General features: G+C 41.3%; 1 protein-coding gene across 1 annotated transcript in view; it reads left to right on the top strand.

The window, feature by feature from the left end:
* The window catches only part of AK7 (adenylate kinase 7), a gene marked incomplete at its 5' end in the record, with an annotated part of 44,424 nt that extends 26,570 nt beyond the window's left edge, over nt 1–17,854 (top strand). Inside the window, 6 exons of the mRNA XM_019519903.1 lie at nt 8,723–8,851; nt 9,714–9,782; nt 11,697–11,894; nt 13,770–13,990; nt 15,928–16,086; nt 17,702–17,854. Of these exons, the coding sequence (XP_019375448.1) occupies nt 8,723–8,851; nt 9,714–9,782; nt 11,697–11,894; nt 13,770–13,990; nt 15,928–16,086; nt 17,702–17,740 (815 nt within the window). The remainder of the gene's footprint in view (nt 1–8,722; nt 8,852–9,713; nt 9,783–11,696; nt 11,895–13,769; nt 13,991–15,927; nt 16,087–17,701) is intronic.
* Between the last annotated feature and the right edge of the window lie 840 nt (nt 17,855–18,694).

Here is an 18,694-nt window from a genome sequence, read left to right as displayed (position 1 = left end):
CTCTCCTTTCCCCTCCTCCCATTCTGAAAACAGTAACAGGCTGGCCGGCAGACAAACAGAAGTTGTGAAACATCTTCATCTGACCCCTGATGCAATGAGGGTTCAAATTTTCACCCAATTGGCCATTTTTAAACTGTCTGCACCCCTCAGTTGTGTTTGGTCTTAGCTATAGACCACTCTCTGTGGCCAGATATGGTGGACATTGCCACTTCTGTCTGCGCCCAAGTACTGAAAAGCGTAATCTGGCTTTTAATTAACAAATGTAATTTCTGTATCAATGAAGGAACAGAGCATTAGTTTGTCTGCTCCATCTGAATTTATAAAGCCCATTGAAGGCAAGGGACATACACTCTGATTTTTTATACAACTCAAGAACCAAGTCAAATGTGTCCAATATTATTTTCACTTCCCTTTGTGTAATCCCTGAAAGGACCAGGGTTATACAAGAGGAACAAAAGACAGATTTTGACTCAGTGTACCTATTAACAATTGTATGCTTTTTTAGATACTGAAAAAACTTCTATAATGGTAGCATTTATATATTTTTACATACCATCTTTACCTGATTCCAAGACAAGATTTTTTTTTCCCATTTAACTATTAGGGGAAAAAGCCCCTCATCTTGGAATCGAATAGGAGAAGAGGGCCAACAGCTGCTGTGGCTCCAGCTTCGGCTTCAACCCTGAAGCTACTGCCTGCCCCCTACCACATCTGAACCGCTACCTCTCTCTCTGCCCCACAGTCTCATGTCCCTGAACCCTTCTCCTTGTTTGACCTCCACCCCTCACCCATCATACCCTGCTTACTTTTGCTCCATGCTTCCAGGCTCCATCCCTACTGCAGCCTGGGGCATGGAGCATGGCCCCAGCTTGGTCCCCTGGCAGCCCTGTTTTTCTGGGGCTGGCCTGGGGCTAGGCTCCACATCCCAGGCTGCAGTGGGAATGGAGCTTGCTAACATGAAGCAAGAGTAATGGGCAGGGGGCAGGGGAAGGAAGGAGGGGCAGGCAGGGGGCAGAGGCTCATTGGTGGGGAAGACAGAGTGTGAGGTGGGGAAGCAACACAGAGGGGATACAGAGAAAGCAGGTAGGGAGGAGATGGGAGGACAAGGGCTCAAGGGTGTGGCGGGAGCAGGCACAAGGTGGGGTAAGTGCTGAGGGGGAACAGGTGGCAGGGGGAAACTGCCTCGCCCCCCACCACCTGCCTTCACCACTGCCTCCACACCACATGCCCCCTATCACCTGCCACCCTACTGCCTCTCTCTTTGCCTGCCCTTCCTACCACTGCTTTCCTCACTACAGTGGTGGTGGGGATGAATTTAAGATAACCCTCCAATACTTAGATTCTATACATAGAAAATTATAACAAATTTGTACATTTTCCATGTATAAAATCTAATTGTTGGTGGGAATGTCATCATAAACTCAGGCCACAGTGACCCCACAGCTCAGCACTGCTCAGTATATGTGTGTATTCCAGATACGCCCCCACGAAGGATCCATGTGCTAACTAGGCCCCCACTCATGACTGAAACTGGATGTTCTTGTCACAAGTCCTGGGATCCTCCAAAAATGCAGATAAAACACAGGGCAACCTGCTTTAGGTTTACTTCATGGAGGGTGGGACCACACTAATCATATTCAATGGGCTGAGAGATGGGGGGCAACATAGCGATTCTGGGTGAACTCTTTGGGGCCCCATTTGGTGATGTTTGCTAGACATTTAAGGCTGGTGAAGAAACAGGAATCATTGGAAATGGGAAAGAAATGTGCAGCTCCGCTGTGGGAGTGAAGAAGAAATTGAAATGTATGCTGTGTGGTGGCTCACTAAGACTTGAAAAAGAGTCAGTACTGAGGGAGACTGCACTCAGTGGCCACTACCATATAGTTTATTTAGGTGGTTTATACTAACAAATCCTTGTGGTAGAGTCTTGTTAGCATGTTTGTCCAATGCAGGCCATGTATTTTATAGTCATATTCAGTGTTAGCTGCATTTAAATCAGCTTCATAGTTAGGTTTCAGTACTGAGCATATGATGCTTTTAGCAGCAGTTTAATGATAGTATATTGATGTATTTAATGTGGTTTCCTTGTATGAGAATGTAAGACAAGGGCCTTTTTCCTCACGCTGATTGGAAGAAAAAAACTTTGTCTTGTAGACATATTTTTCTCATTAATTATATGCTGCTTATCACTTCAGAAGTGAGAACATGTTTAATGTAATTTAAAATGTTGTTACAGATGAAATGGCAGCCAGTTCTGTCTGTCACTGTCTTTCTTATTAGGCTTCTTTTCTTATTTGTGTCTATATCACTATGCAACCTTGGACTAGTGGATTTCTTTGTGCTTCATTTTCCCTGTGTGTAAAAGGTAAACTGTGTTTACCATGTTTAAGGTCCATGGATGGAGAAAATGCCATATAATTTCAAATGTATTAGTCATAATTCATTGGTATTTAAAGCCATGTGTGCTTTTGTCCTTGTGCTTCTAAACAAAATTAGTCTCTGGTGCCATTGCAAGGGTTTTGGCTTTTTTGCCCACACTGCACTTCAGTGAGAGAGGTTGTGGACTGTTGGGAAGGGATGGCCTCCACCTCACCTAGAAAGGGAAGAAGCTGATCTACTTGACAGGGCTTTAAACTAAGATCGCTGGGGAATGGGCAGTCTATCAACAGTTCTAGCCCAGGTCACGCCAATCACAGCAGTAACAGCTTTAGGTAGTCCAAGGGAACCCACTCTGATGAGAGCCCAAGGAAAGGTTACGTCCCATCACATAAAGAAGCCTAGGGCTTCCCATGCCAGACTCAACTGCATGTACACAAATGCCAGGAGTTTGGATAACAAGCAAGAGGAGCTGGCTCTTCTCCTGACTGATAATGATTATGACCTTCTAGGGATAACGGAGACCTGGTGGGACTCCTCCTATGACTGGTTGGTAGGTATAGTCAACAGGAGAGATTGTGTTGGGAAGAGGGGTGGGGGTGTAGCTCTCTAGGTCAAGGAGCAGTACACTGAACTGAATTCATTAACTGTGGCAGTGAAGATCATGTTGTCAGAACTGAAGAAAGTAAGAAGTGCCAGGGCAGATGCCCCAAGCACAAATACTTACTAAAGAACAGGACAAAAGTCAGGGAGCAGGATGCACAGAGGGCAGGAACAGTGTGATTTATCAGCTCTTGTTGGTTCCAGTTGGCTGGGTGCGGGACAAGGAGCAATCATCAAAAACCGTGCCCCACAGCAACCGGAAGAGAGAGGGAAGAAAGTGAAAGTGAGTTTGAGAGAGGCTAGCAGATGTATCAGTAGATGTATCAGTAGATGTTTAGGATTGTGAATCCCGAAAGATAACAAAGCCAGTAGGGAATACAAATCGCCTGAACGAGGAACTAACATTAGAGGGATGGGGGTGAGAAGCAGAACGCAAGTAGGTTACAAAAAATACAATGTTAGCTAACTAAGCCCAGGGGTGGGGGAAAGGGAGGGAGGGTGTTCACGGCACTGAGAGAGGAAGAAGATAGATGCACACAAACCTGTACAATGGTCTTCAGTGGTGGAGGAAGTAGGTTGAAGAAAGTGTCTCAGTCCATATAGCCTCATTGCAGGCGTCCTCTTTGGGTGTAGCGGGGTTGTCCATGGCTGAAGAATCCTTTCAAAGTGAAGTCCATCTGCTGCAGAGGCGGGGTTCACTATACTAAAGAAGAGAACAGCAAAGACCACCCCAGCAGGGGTAAAGGGACAAAAGCAAGGAGCTTTCTCCCTTTGAGACTTGGAGGAGTCTCCACGCTTATCTGAAAGTGAACAGTCAAGGAGAGACGATCAACGGGACCCAGGAATGGACTACCCACACCACAACCAACCTGTGGTGGAGAAGACAGCCAAACCATGAGTGCAGACCAGGGCGTTTGTGCAGTTGGACCCTGCAGCCCTCAGTGGCACTTAAATGTTTAGTGAAAGGGGGCTCACCAATACCCAGCCTGTAAATATCCGATTATCGAGCGTATTTTACAAGGATAGCAGCTGAGTGGGGTGGCTAGCCTCCCTCCTTCTTTATTCTAAGTACATCAAGTCATGGCAGGCAAGATTGGGCAGACAAGCTAGACAAAAATACTCTCCCATAAATCTGGGCAGGAACACCCTTAATACGCCCGCTTCAGGGAGCCCTGATCCTCTCATCACATGAATAGAGAGACACGTAGAATAGGGACACTCCCCCATTAATCATGGAGGGCGTCTTGAGACCCTCTGGGTTAAAATATGGGAGGAACATGGGGAAGGGGATATACTTGTAGGAGTCTGTTACAGACCTCCTAACCAAGAAGAACACCTGGATCTTGAATTCAATAGAGAACTGGCCAAGGCTGCACGTTCCCAATGTATGATTGTCATGGGAGACTTCAACCTCCCTGAAATCTTGTGGGATGAGCGCACAGTCAGGTCTGACTGGTCGTGTAACTTCCTCACCTCTATTGACGACCTGTACCTAATGCAAGAGGTCTATGGGCCAACTACGAGAGAGGCACTGCTGGATCTGGTTCTGGCCAGAGGGGATGATCTGGTTAGTGATCTGAGGATCGAGGGCAAGCTTGGTGACAGTGACTGTAATCTGATTACTTTCTCTGTCCAACACAGGTTGAGCAAAGCCCTCAGTAAAACAGAAATCCTCAACTTTGGGAAGGCTGACTTCCACAAACTCAGGAGACTGGTCAGTCAGGCACTAATGGACCATGGCCCCCTAGGAAGGGGAGTCCATGAGGAATGGTTATTCCTAAAGAACTCAATCCTAAATGCGCAAGGGAAGTCCATCCCGTCCCGCAGGAAGTGCAGTCAGAGGGCGGGGAAGCCAAGGTCAGGCTAGCCATCAGAATCAAGGATAACAAAAAGTCATTCTTCAGATATGTGGGAAGTCAGAGGAAGAACAAAAGCAACATTGGCCCCCTGTGAGATCAAATGGGGCAGCTGACGTCTGACGCACAAGAAAAGGCCAATCTCCTAAACGATTACGTTGCATAAGTTTTCTACTCAGGATGCAAAGCAACCAGGGCTCAAGAGATGGGCCCACAATTGACGTCTATCAAGTGAGAGAACACCTCGAGAGGCTTAACATCCACAAATCTGCAGGCCCAGATGGATTACACGCGAGAGTTTTAAAAGAGCTGTTGGACATCACAACATGCCCTATGGCCAAGACATTTGAAAGCTTGTGGTGCTTGGGTGGTGTCGCAGAAGACTGGAAAAGACCCAGTGTGGTCTCAGTTTTCAAGAAAGGGAAGAAAGAAGATCCAGGGAATTACAGACCTATCAGTCTGATGTCCATCCCTGGAAAGATCTTGGAAAAAATTATCAAGGGATCCATCTGCACCTGGCTAATGGAAGGCAACTTACCAAATGCCAGCCAACATGGTTTTATTACTGGAAGGTGTTGCCTGACCAACCTCATCTCCTTCTATGACCAGGTAAAACATTGCCTGGACAAGGGAGGCTAGGTTGATGTCATTTATCTGGACTTCAAGAAGGCCTTTGACTTGGTCTCCCATGATGTCCTCATGACCAAGCTGGGGAACAGTGGCCTCGACCATCTAACAGTCTGATGGCTGGGGAACTGGCTTCAGGGTTGGACCCAAAGGGTAGTAGCTGATGGGAACAAATCAACAAGGTTACAAGCGGAGTCCCCCAGGGCTCAGTGCTTGGGCCGGTACTCTTCAGTATCTTCATTAATGATCTGGATTTGGGTGTCAGATGTAGACTGGCAAAGTTCACGAACTACACTAAACTGTGGGGGAAGGCAGTCACACTGGAGGACGGGCTGGGGATACAGGCCGACCCGGACACACAAAGTGGGCAGACCAAAACCTGATGGCATTCAATGTAGAGAGATGCAGGGTATTCCACCTTGGGAGAAAAAACAGCATCCTACTTATAGGCTCAGAGGTGCTACGCTTATTAGCACTGCAACCGAAATGGACTTGGGGGTCTTGACTGACCACAAGATGAACATGAGCCCCCAATGTGATGCCATGGCCATCAGAGCAAACCAAACTCCGGCATGCATCTACTGAAGCATCTTGAGCAAAACCGAGGGCGTCATCCTCCCGCTTTACTCGGCCTTAATGAGGCCACAGGGGGAGTGCTGCGTCTGATTTTGGGCCTCTCACTTCAGGAGGGATGCGGATAAGCTCGAGAGAGTTCAGAGGAGAGCCACCTGTATGATGAAAGGCCAAGAGAGCAAGCCTTATGAGGAGAGGCTGAGGGACATGGGACTCTTCAGCCTGGAGAAGAGAAGGTTCTGGGGGGACTTGGTGGTTGCCTATAAGTATATAAGGGGGAGGGGATGCATCAGGACCTGGGAGAATAGTTGTTCACCAGGGCTCCCCAAGGGATAACTAGGCCCAATGGCCACAAACTTCTAGAAGGCCAATTCAGACACGATATAAGGAAGAACTTCTTTACAGTCTGAATGTCCAAGGTCTGGAACCAGACTCCCCGCAGAGGTGGTGCAAGCACCTACTCTGGACTTATTCAAAAGGCATTTGGATGTTTATCTTGCTGGGATCATCGGATCCCTGCAGACTTCCTGCCTCTGGCAGGGGGGATGGACTTGATGATCTCACGAGGTCCCTTCCAGCCCCTAATAGCTATGAAATCTATGAAAATTGGGGTGCACATAAAAAATTGGTGCATGCTCCATCTTTTTTCCTTATATGTATCTACATCTATATCGATATAAATAGTTAGATGAACACCTTGCTGGGGTCGTTTGACCCCAGTACTCTTTCCTGCCATGGCAGGGGGTCGGACTAGATGATCTTCTCAGGTCCCTTCCGACCCTCAAAACTGTGAAACTATGAACTATGAGATATACAGCAAAAGCTTTGTTATCTGGCACTCATGCAGAATGGGGAGTGCCGGATAACCAAATATGCCAGTTACCTGAGAGGCTCAAACAGGCATCTTTGCCTGTTCGGGCTGCTGCCTCTCCTGTTGCATCTGGTGTGCCACCACCTCTCCCGCTGCACCGCCGCCCCTCTCACTGCATCAGTGTGCTAGGGGACAGGGAGGGGGCCCTACACAGGCTGCTATGCCCCGGGCCATGGGGGGTCAGCAAAACTAGAAGTGCCACAGTGGGCGCTTCTGGTTTTGCTTTTACCTTACAAGCCAGCATGCTGGTTAATAGAGCATGCCAGTTTGTAAGGTGCCGGATAACGCAGTTTTTACTGTATATATCTATCTATATAGTTATATCTATATTGATATATATAAATGGGAGTGACTCATGGACTTTGCTTCATTGTTTAAAATAATGAAAACTTTTATACTCAAAATATTTTTACTACAATGGCTTATAAATATTTAACTAAGCCATGTAAAAGCTGCATAAAAAGAGAGGAGGGAGTTGAAGTCAGTTATTATGGGAGGAATAAAAAGCAGGACATTTGTTTTTATTTCTAGTACACTTAGTTTCATTGCTATTTATTTGTTCAGTGATCTTGTTGAAGTCACTAAATCAAATACCATCTCAGTTTACCTATGTACAAGTAAGAATAAGGCTCTCAAATAGGTGACAAAATAGTAATGTTAAATGAAAGTGAAAAGCGTGAATGTAAACATTTTTCAAACTCAACATTTCTGTGATTTTTCTTTCTATAAAGGTTTCTGAGCACTTTCAGGTAGTCAGAGAAAAAATCTAAGTGTTTTAAGTGATATTATGTCACCATGCCCTTACCAATGCATTGTCCCAACGTTCCTCATTTATTTTTTGGCTCTATTGATTCCTTGGTAATATAAACATTCTTAGAAATATAAATGAAAATACAAAAAAAGTCTTTCATTATATACCTAACAAATTGTACTATATGCAGTTCTTAAAGCACTTGCCACACTGTTAATCTGTAGTGCGGCAGGGGGGGTTTTTTGACACTGGGAAATTCTAGTGTCAAAACAAATGTGTTGCAGAAAAAAGTGGGGTTGCACATGCACTGCCCAAAACCAGAGCATGGGTGGCCAGAGCCACACTCCAGCTGCCAGCCAGGCTCCTCATGCCCCAGTCAACTCTGCTGGAGTCCTAGGAGACCCCCAGGTAAAGCTGCTGGGGCCACCCCAGGTGCTGTACCTTACCCCACCTGGGCAACTTGCTGCACGCCAGAGCATGTGTACACGGGTGTTCCCTGGAGACAAGTTGCTGCAGCACAACTATGTGCCACTGCTGCTTGTCTCCCAGGAAATGCACGTGTGCTTTTCTGGGCACACCCCATGGCCACGTCTACATAAGTGTGGACGTTTGGTTCCCTAGGAACAACCAGCAGCTTGTGTATCTGCTAGTTGTCCCCGGGGAACACCTGTGCCTGTGCCCTCTGGCACACAGTAGGTTACCCCAGGTGGGGTAGGGGAGTCTGGGACCAGTACTAGGTTGGCCTCAGCAGCCTTATCTGGGGGCCTCTTAAGGCTGCAACAGTGGCGATCCTGCCACTCGGAGCCTGGCCAGCAGCTGGAGTGTGGCTCTGGCCAGCCAGACTCCAGTTTTGAGCGGCATGGGCTGCCCCTGCATGAGCCACTCTGCTTTTTTTTTTGCATGGGTTTTACAGACAGTTAGGCTTTCTCAGCTATTAACTCAAAGACTTTAGGATATTTCTCTGAACCTGTTAGTAAAATAATTCAGATATTCATCCTCTCTATAAAGCAGATACAAGTTGACTGTATTTGAATGTATATGTTAAGTTACCTTTTGGATTTTTAGGTCGTTTAGATGATCATCATGTGATTAAATTCATGAAAGAAAAGCTAAAGTCTATGCCTTGTAAGAATCAGGGATATGTTTTGGATGGCTTCCCAAAGACCTATGACCAGGCAAAAGATCTCTTTAATCGTAAGTTCTGCTGTACTTGGTATTACTGTTGTTGTTGTTGTTGTTGTTGTTGTTGTTGTTGTTATTAGGAATCTGCTCTCAAGTTCCTAAATCTGTAAACATTAGGGCTGCTTATACATGTGCTTGGAGGTGGCAGGGGTTTAGGAAGGTTTAGTTAGAGCAGTTCCTGAGCTGACTGTCTAATTAAAACACCTCACTGCCACATGTATTATGCCTGCGCACGTTTAAACATGGCCATGGGATACTTTATCTAAACCTCATTCAATGAAGTCTAGTTAAAGTACCCTGCAACCATTTTAAACCACGCAGGGGCTTAATACATGTGATACTGCAGTGTTCTAATTAGAACATAGAGCAGACTTGATTATTTGAGTCTGCTCCAATGTGGTTTTGTTCTAATCAGAATGCCAACAAGCACGTGTATAGGCAGTCTAAAAGATGTAGCCATACCCTTGGAAGAGAGTTGGTATGAGTGCGTCTGTCAGCACATGGAATTAAATGCCAACTAATTCTTTACGTTGACAGATTCTGGGGTAGCTGACAGGATCTTTGTCAGCAGATCTTCAGTTAGTTATGTACAATATAAAAGTATATTTAAGTAGAGGATGTACCAGGCTCATTTTGAAGACTAAAACTTTTAACACTTCTAAATATTGGAACTTTGCCAACATTTTCAATTTTTATTTAAAAGTATCTAGATGTTTACTGAATTACTTACCTGCCAAACTTAAACGTTTGTGGTTATGACTTGGATTTATAAAGTATTCGTATTATATAAAGGACTGACATTGTTATTAAGTCTTTTTATCACTGTATTAAGTAGCAACTTGAGATGGCAATGTTAATTGTGTTTTACTTTTAGTTGAAGATGAGGATGAAGAGGAAGAGACCAAAGGCAAAATGCCTCGCTATGATAAAATAATTATTCCTGGTAAGATTTGATATGCTTGCTTAAATAAACATATTTTTAAAGAGCACTTTAATTATTAGTAAGTTTCAAAATACCACATTTTTCTTTCATTCCATTGAACAAAAATAGTTGCCTAACTGACATAGTACTGTTGCATCTTGTACTGGAAAGCAAATAAATTAATATCTAATTTATGTGGGGAAAATACCATTAACTACTAAATTATTACAATAGTAATAACTGCCATGTTTTGTTACTTATTACATCAGCTGTGGTGGAATAAGCATAAAAATCTATACCCAGATCTTAGCAGCTAAAACAATCAGTTTAAACAGACCCTTTTTCACTTTTTAGCACCATGTCCTGAAATACAGTATATTGCTAAATTGATTTTGTATTTTTATAAAATTTTATATCTAAAAATGTACTTTTGGACCTACACATGCAGGGTCAAATCCCTTGGTTTCTTTACTTTCTTTAATTTCAGTGTGAGTTTTGTCTGAATTAGGACAGATAGCCATGGTATAGTCTGATTCTGCAAAGTGTTCAATGTCTTCAGCAATACAGTGACCTACTGGCTTTACTGGAAGATGAAAACACTTTGCATTTTCTTCAAAACACTTTCTTTCTCTGATGGAATTCAATGTACAGTGGTCCTTATAATCAATGTAACAAAGATGTGAGCTGAGATTTTTAGGCAGGCTTTAACATTATGAAGATAACAACTTTTGAAGCAAACAATCTTTTTATATTAAATTGACACATTTTTAAGTGAAACTATGAATAAATTGTTGTCATAGGCTGCAGATATCACTTTGTTCCTGGTAATAGTTTTTCCACATACGGAGGTACAAAAAACAGTTGTTCTGGAAAAAGAAGAAGAGCCATTGTCTAAGTGAAAGCTGTGTTCTTAACCCCAGACTGTGGTTACAAGCCTGAGTAGGCTTGGAAGCATTTCTGTTTCTTTTCTGAAGATTTGTTTATAGTTGGGCTGTGTCTGGTTTTTCCCAAGAAATGAGATGTCACCTGCTGACTTTGTTAAACTGCTTTACCATCTTAGAGTGGCATTTAAAAATCATACTAAATAGGAATATGAGAAAATATTATGATAAAGGAGGCAATTAGTCTACACTCAGGCAAAAAAATCCTTTGACTTTTGCTTTTTTCCCAAGAAAAAATTGCCAGGGTTTATTTATTAATAATAAAATTATGAGATTGTTAAATTTATATAAAGTAAAATCAGTAAAAGAGACGTTTGAACGCCTGCTTTTTTCCCTTCTGTCATTGTAGTGGAGGCAACTGGTATAAAATTATATTGTGTCAGACATATTTTTTTCTGTGTATTTCTCAACTACATGAAAGTTTGCTTAGGCAAGAGCAGATACATTTATGAAATTAAAAATCCCAGTATAGTAATTGATAGCTTGAGCACCCTTTGAGTACAATGAGTTACTAAGTTCTTCAGTGCGATTAATATGAGTAGTGTGTCCAAAGAAATAAATCTTTTATAGTCTCCTGTTTAAGGTATTTTGATTACTGTGTACAGTTCTCTTTTGAGCCTTAGATTTAGATTCTATTACTGTTAGTCAAACCATGACTAGTCTATTACTTCAGGATAAGCCTTTATGAGATCAGTAAGTAGGGGTGATAAAGGGTAGTCTGTAGCTTTGAATTTAACTTCTCAATTTTACTGAAATAATAGGATTTTTTAAAGAATATTTTTATTTATTATTAAATATTGGTGAACTGCTATAATTTTATAGTTTCAGTAAGGCATTCCCCAATGCAGTTTTTATGGAGATTTGAATTCAATTTCTGTTCAGTGCATACTGATCTTTTCATTAGTTAGGAATATGTTACTTACAAATAATAGATGCTGGAAAAAGAAAATTATGATATTGCCTTTAACTCTCAGAAATATGTTTTTCATTACAGAATTTGTTATTTCTTTGAATGCTTCTGATGAATTCCTAAAAAACCGAGTAATGAATCTTCCAGAAACTGTTGTTGCTGGAACTCATTATACACAGGACCGATTCTTGAGATCTCTGAGTCTCTTCAGGGAATTAAACACTGAAGATGAAACTGTTCTTAACTATTTTGATGAACTTGAAATACATCCACAGTTTATAGGTATGTAATAGTAGTCATTTATATATAAACTGTTAGAAATATAGTATGTGTTTCTTCCATAATTTTGCAAAAAATAACCTAAATATTTTTAGTGGAAGCTGTAGAGCAAATGTAAATAAGATTGTACCTACAGCATCACTGGAATATTCGTTCACTATTATAGATGGGAAAATTGTACTTACTCAGAAACTCATACAGTTTATCTATTTTTAGCAGTCCACTTTTCTGGATGTCCAGGTAATAGCACTTTCCAAGAAAAGGTTGGTTGATTTAAAACCTGTGCATGCTTAAAAGAAGAAAAACCCAGAGATTGTGATTTTTGCTTTTCCTATTTTGGATGGAGATTTCATGTGATGCTTAGGTTACTGCAGTGTTTCATTTCTGATGACTATTCCAGAACTCTTCAAAGGAGGCATTCTGCTTGTTTCTTTCAGATACATCACGTCTGTGCTTCATGATCTTCACTGGTTTCTAGTTGATTTCCATATGCAATTTAAAGGGTTAATTTTCATTTTTAAAACAAGAAGCTTCATCCTCGTTACCTTAGCAACTGTTTCTGTCCTTGGATGATAATGCTGCAAGTTGCAATCAGCTGAGGTGTACAAGCTTTCAGCTTTCTGTTGTAAACAGTAGAGGACTAATGGGAAGGATAAGTTCAGTGAGGGATCTTCAACTCAGCTACTTCTGCTGATCCTATCTCATGGCCCACTGTTGGTCCATCAAACTCCAGAAGTCATGATCTGTTGATCAGACAGAAAAGCCTGATTATTTCCTCATATTTCTCGTGGGGGAAATGTATTGGCTGTTTTAAGTTCAGTGGGAGGATTTAATTTTGTTAGAGGCTAGAGAAATTTCCTTGGTGTTCTTTTTTTATCATTGATCCAAATTACTATTTATATTTTACAGTGATTTTACTATCAGCTAGGATGACCAGTTAAAAGAAGATTTGTGTAAAATGTGGTCTTGCAAGTTTTTTTTTTAATGTCTGCAACATAGTTGGAACAGAGAACTGGGTATCAAGATTTCTAGATTTTGTTCTTTTCTCCAGTGACTCATTAACAATTGTGAACATTACTTAAATTTCTTTGTCTGTTTTCTCATTTGCATACTGGGGCTGACAACAGGCATGTTATGTGAGGTGTCATTAGTAACTGAGATTATGAAATAAAAGATTTTTTATCTATGAAAAGCAATGTTATAATTCTTAACAGGGTTTTGACTCTGAAGGTATCTATATGCTTCCCACATTTTTTTACACCAAATATTGATGCTAATTTAATATTTTATTTAAAAAGTCAATTACAATGTTGAGGTTCCTGAGTATCTTTGCCCTCTGGCTGTCCCTCTAGCGTGATGGTGGGTGTCTCTGTGCATCAAATTGATGAAGTCCTTATATGTAGGGATGTTTCTGAGCCTAGCCACCTTCTTCTGTAGCTCTTTTCTGGTTCATAAGGGAATCCACCAGGAGGCACCTCTCATACCAGTAGCACTGTTCCACTTGGCTGTTTTAGGCAAGGTCATGCAGGCTGTAGTCCCTGCAAAGCCAGTTCAGGACCTGGATGGAAACCTCAGTGGTCAGTGGCACCCCCTGGACAGAGCTCACACAGCTACAGGCATAGGAAAAGCAGGCATTGGCAATGGCTTTGGCACTGTGATATCTTCCAGCCATTTTGTTGATTTGTCTGCTAGCTTCTTCATCCTCTTCTGCTGCTACTTCCTAGAAAATGATTTCTTCCTCCTTTGCCTTCTTCTACTCAGCAGGCTTACAATGAAGGAAGGGTAAAAAAAGTAGCTGGGCCAAACTCCCACCTAAACTCCCCAGCCTGTTTCTGTTCTTGTGTCACTGACTCAGCTTTTTCTCTTTGTGTTTGAAAGATGTAGCAAAGTTGGAGGATCCAGAGAACAGAATTCTTGTAAAAGAGATGATCAAAGAAATTGGGGAGCCTCGAAATTATGGTTTGACAAAGGAAGAAAAAGCAGAACTAGAACATAAAAAGGCAGAAGAACGCCTTGCCAAAGAAGCTGAAGAGCAAGCAGAACGGGATCGTAAAGAGGCTGATGAAAGGGCTGAAAAGATGGCAAAGTGGGAAGAATGGGTAAGCTAGCATATACGTTTGTGCAACATAATTATTTATGCACTTTAGAAAATAACAGAAATAGGCTTTCTAGCTGCCGTAAAATTTTACATTATACAAAAATATTTGACTTGGGCCTGCCTCATATGCTTGGTTAGAATCATGCAAACTGTTTAAAAAGCATACATCTTCCCTCTGTTTTTTATATCAAATCACATATTTGGCTTCACATCACATCACAGGGTGCATTTTAATGCCCCAATTAAAAAATCAAATATAGGTACACTAAAAACAATTTTTGCCACGCTAGCATCAAAATACCTGTAAAAGATTTTTGATGACTGTGTTCTTCTTCATGGCTTATACAACTCCAGTGAGATTGTGCAGACACCAGGAGCAATCAGAGAAAGAGAACTGGGGGAAAATAACTTCGCAAGACACTAAATAAGCAGGGACAAGTAATGTTATAACCTAGGGCTGTCCAACTGGCATCTGCTTCTCCCACTGCAGTGGAGCAGGAAAGGCCCTGTCAGGGCTAGGGCCTGCATAGCCCATGCAGTTGGTGTGGGCGGGTGCCAGGGATCTACCCTGAAATTGTATGGCCTGTGTAGACTGTGACCGCCAGCTGCACTGAAGTTGGACAGCCTTCTGTAACCTGTCGGGGCACAGCTTTACATCCCCCTGAGGATTCTGGCACAGGTTGGCAATTTTCAGCTATACCACAATGGAACTACACCAAGCGAGGATTTCCAGAAAGTGCACTGAATCAGAATAGGTCCTGTGTGCATTGACCATACCATTTTCTGGTCTAACTTTTGCTCTGGTTTTGGACTGCTCCAACCAAAGATCAGGCTTAGAGGGTTGTATTGCAGGTGTCTTGTGCTGTTTACGAAGTGTGCTATCTGGATGGTTCTGCAAATCTAAGGTATTAGAAGCTGTTAGCATCTCAGTAGGGTGCCCTTTTAACAATGTTTCAATTACCATGTTGATCCTATGAAATGAAACATGATTACTATGATGTCATTTTTTGCAGATACTGAAGTAAATTGACAACACTGAGAAAAATTCTTTCGTGGTGCCAAGCACTACTAACGATTAGCTGCTATTTCTTACCATTTGTAGTACTACACTATAATATGATCTTTTTAAAATAGGTAATGTTAGAGTGATGTGGTAGCCATGATGGTCCAGGAATTATGCAACGTTATTTCTTAGGGTGATATCTTTTATTGGACCAACTGCATAATTGGGATAGTTAGACAAGCTTTCAAATGCAAGATGTTCCTTTTCAGACCTTGCATTCAAAAACTTGTCTAACTCTATCCAACTATGCAGTTGGTTCAATAAAGGATTTATCTCCCTAAGAAAATCTTGTTTCTCTTTTGAGAATAGTTATTTCTTCCGTAACTTCTTACTGAAAACATTGCATTTTACTCCCATATTACCTGGCAAAATCTTGATTATCTACCAGTAAGAATTGATGATCTCTCAATTATCTGCAGTATGAATTCTCAAGCTATAGAATCATAAGAATTTCCCTGCTAAATCAGACCTGTGCTCTGTCTGATTCAGTACTGTCTCTAACAAGAACCTATATCAAGAGCTTTAGATAAATAATCCTTGCAGTGAATGGCAATAATTTGTTTGCCTTGAACTTGCAAATAATTTAATCCTTGGCAATTTTAACTGTGGAAGATGTGTTCAGAATCTTAGATGGTAAAGCAGCAGACCAAAATTCCCATTATTCACCATGCTGTATTCTTTCTCTGCCCTTATTAACTGATACAACTGAATATTAGTGGTAATATTCTGCTAATGATTTGTTTTAAAGAAATTGCTATTGTTTCTAACTGATGCATTTTTTCCCTATAAGCCACCACTACAGATTTTAGCAAATGCTGTTTTGTTTAGGAATGAAATTTCATTTTCCAAATTCTTTCTTTGCTTACTACTTGTAGAACAAACATTTAGAGGAAGTGAAGAGGCAAGAGCGAGAATTACTTGAAGCCCAGTCCATTCCACTAAGAAACTATTTAATGAAGCATGTCATGCCAACACTTATGCAGGGGCTAAATGAATGCTGCAAGATCAGGCCTGCTGATCCTGTTGATTTTCTGGTAAGAGTATAATTATGTTTTTCTCAGGTCTTTGATGAATTTCAAGGAAAAAATGTGCTGAAAACTACAGCATCTCTTTGGTCACATAATGCATTATAAAGTAGATTTAGAGCACTGTTCCTTTCCCATTAACTTAAACCAGTGATTCTCAATTGTTTTAGAATTGAGTACCCCTGAATAGATTTGAGGCACCCCTCAAAATGCTAGTGTTTAGTTTTCACTTGGTTTTGTTGTTGACAATAGAAAAATAATAGAGCAGTTCTTCTGTGGCAAAGAACTCAGGATTGTAGAGAAAGACCACAACAGGTTAAAAGGTTTTTAACGCTATGGATTCCTATTTGAAATTTCTGGGTTTATCACGTGAATCATGTTTGCATACACTTAACAGTGCTCTTAAGGCACCCCAGGTGCTGTGGCACTTTGGTTAAGAATTGCTGACTTAGACTGTAGATATATGAATGTAGAGGCAAAGTTTGAAGCATAAATCTAAAGCACATAACACCATGGAAGCTGTGCACATACAAGCACATTGTGCATTGGAAAGCATGAGAAACAATTAGGCTCTTCATTGAAAGGTAAGTATTGAAAGTTTAAATTTGCCACCTTTGGGGTATGCTTAAATTGCTCACTGGGTTTTTTTCACATGTTCATATCATAGCTTTTTAAAATTAGGACTGCTTGATTTGCCACAGGTTAATTTGTTCACATGTCCATGGCGCATGGCAGGCAGAAATAAGCCCAAACACATTAATTTCTATAGTTTACGAAACCAAAAACTATTATGAAAAGTACAGGAGGCAGATAGCTAATCAAATGATAAGAAACAGTCTAGTATGGGCATCATGTCAATGCCATGTCAAATGTACTGCATGATGTTTTGGGGATGGAGTAGACCTCATCCCACCTCTGCCTCAGCCACTCACTACACAGGTTTTAGCAAGGTAAATGACTTGCCCAGATAAATTAGGAAGTACCTTACACAGTCAGTGCCATCTGTAAACATCCGACCAAGTTTATGAGTGAGCCCTAAAAGAGGAGGTTCTAAGTTGTGCTGATGATTCGTCCATTTTCTATTAAATCCATAAACAAAAAGTATTGACTGGATAGAGGAAACCTCATCAAATGTTTTAATTAAGTCAAGTTTTAAAACAAATGCATTACTTTAGCCAATAAAAAGTGGCTCAAAAACAGTGTTCTTGCATTGTTGCTGGCTTCCCAGTGGTTTAGACCAGACTGACTATTTGTACAGAGCAAGGGGTGGGGCTTTTATCTTATTAACAGGTATCTTAGCAAAAAATGTTGCATATATTAAGGGAAAAAATGGGAAGTAAGATGTACATGGTTCTGCATTTTTCTTTTTGCAGAAAAAAAGGAGACAGCAGTGGGTCCTGTAGGTGGTATTGTATTGTATAAATAGGGATGTTGATAATGAAAAAAATTCTCATAGAAACTGATTGAATATCAATCAGAGCTTGCATCTGGGAGCCATTTAATAGTTTCTCCCATTTTGTGTAGTCATGTTATCCAATATTCTTCTGTCAACTAGTTAAATTTTAAAATTGGACACATTTAAGATTTGGGAAATACTTAACTTTTATCGTGTTGTTGTTTATAGGCAGAATATCTCTTCAAGAATAATCCTGAAATAGAATGAAAGAGTACTGATACATGCAACATCCTAACATAACTTCTAGTACTATTAAATACAAAGGTAGAACATTTCTGATGTATTTGACAATAAATATTTGATTATATTGAAACAATTTTTGTTTAGTCTCTTATGTATAATTTACACTTTTTTCTGACACTGTTACTTTTATGTTTGGCAGTACTAAAGATAGTATTTACTGCACACCTTGTTGCTTAAAGCATAATAGTTGTAATGCCAAATCAGTTATAGTACATACTTAATTGAAATTGTGGGCTACAATAATCTAATAACACTTCTCCTTGAAGAAAGACTACTGGGATCTCCCTCCTTAACTTGCTCTCTTTAAGTCAAGTCAGTGATGTCGACCAACTGATGAACATTCTTGTCTTTTCCATATCCATAGTGGAAGGAGCCTTGTCCATAGCAAAGCTGTATAGCTCCTACCCTCCTGCCAAAGCAGCAAGCTCTCTCCTGTCCTCTGCTGATTAAGATATAACTAGGGTAATACAAAGGATTTCAGTTTAATGATTTGAACTTCTGTCAGGCAAAATGAATAAATAGTTTTGATCTGGGCTTCATTCTCTCTAGCTGTCAGCCAAAAACACAGAAAGCAGGAGTGGCCAACCTGCAGTGCACCTGCTACATATGACACAGGCAGCGTATGTGTGGCAGGTGAAAGACTGGGGAGGGGACAGGCAACAAAATGACAGGTATGGCAAACAAGAGCCGATTGGGCAGGGAGTGCAGGATAGGAAGTAGAAAGCAGAGCTGCTAAGCAGGCAGGAGGAGGAGATCAGGGTGGCATTTGGGGAGGATGTGTGGCTAGCTTGTGGCACATCTGCCAAAAAGGTTGTGCCGCTCTGAGATAGAGGATGAAGACAGTGCTGCTGTATTCCATCAGTATGTGTTGCATGCTGGCCCATGAAAGTGACTGGGAAGATGCATAGTGGCTCAATA

The sequence above is a fragment of the Gavialis gangeticus genome, unplaced genomic scaffold (genome assembly GCF_001723915.1).
Source record: "Gavialis gangeticus isolate Ggan-Ray unplaced genomic scaffold, GavGan_comp1, whole genome shotgun sequence".
NCBI classification, from domain to species: Eukaryota; Metazoa; Chordata; order Crocodylia; family Gavialidae; genus Gavialis; species Gavialis gangeticus.
Note: the sequence above shows the minus strand (reverse complement) of the source record. Positions and strands in the feature narration are given on the sequence as shown.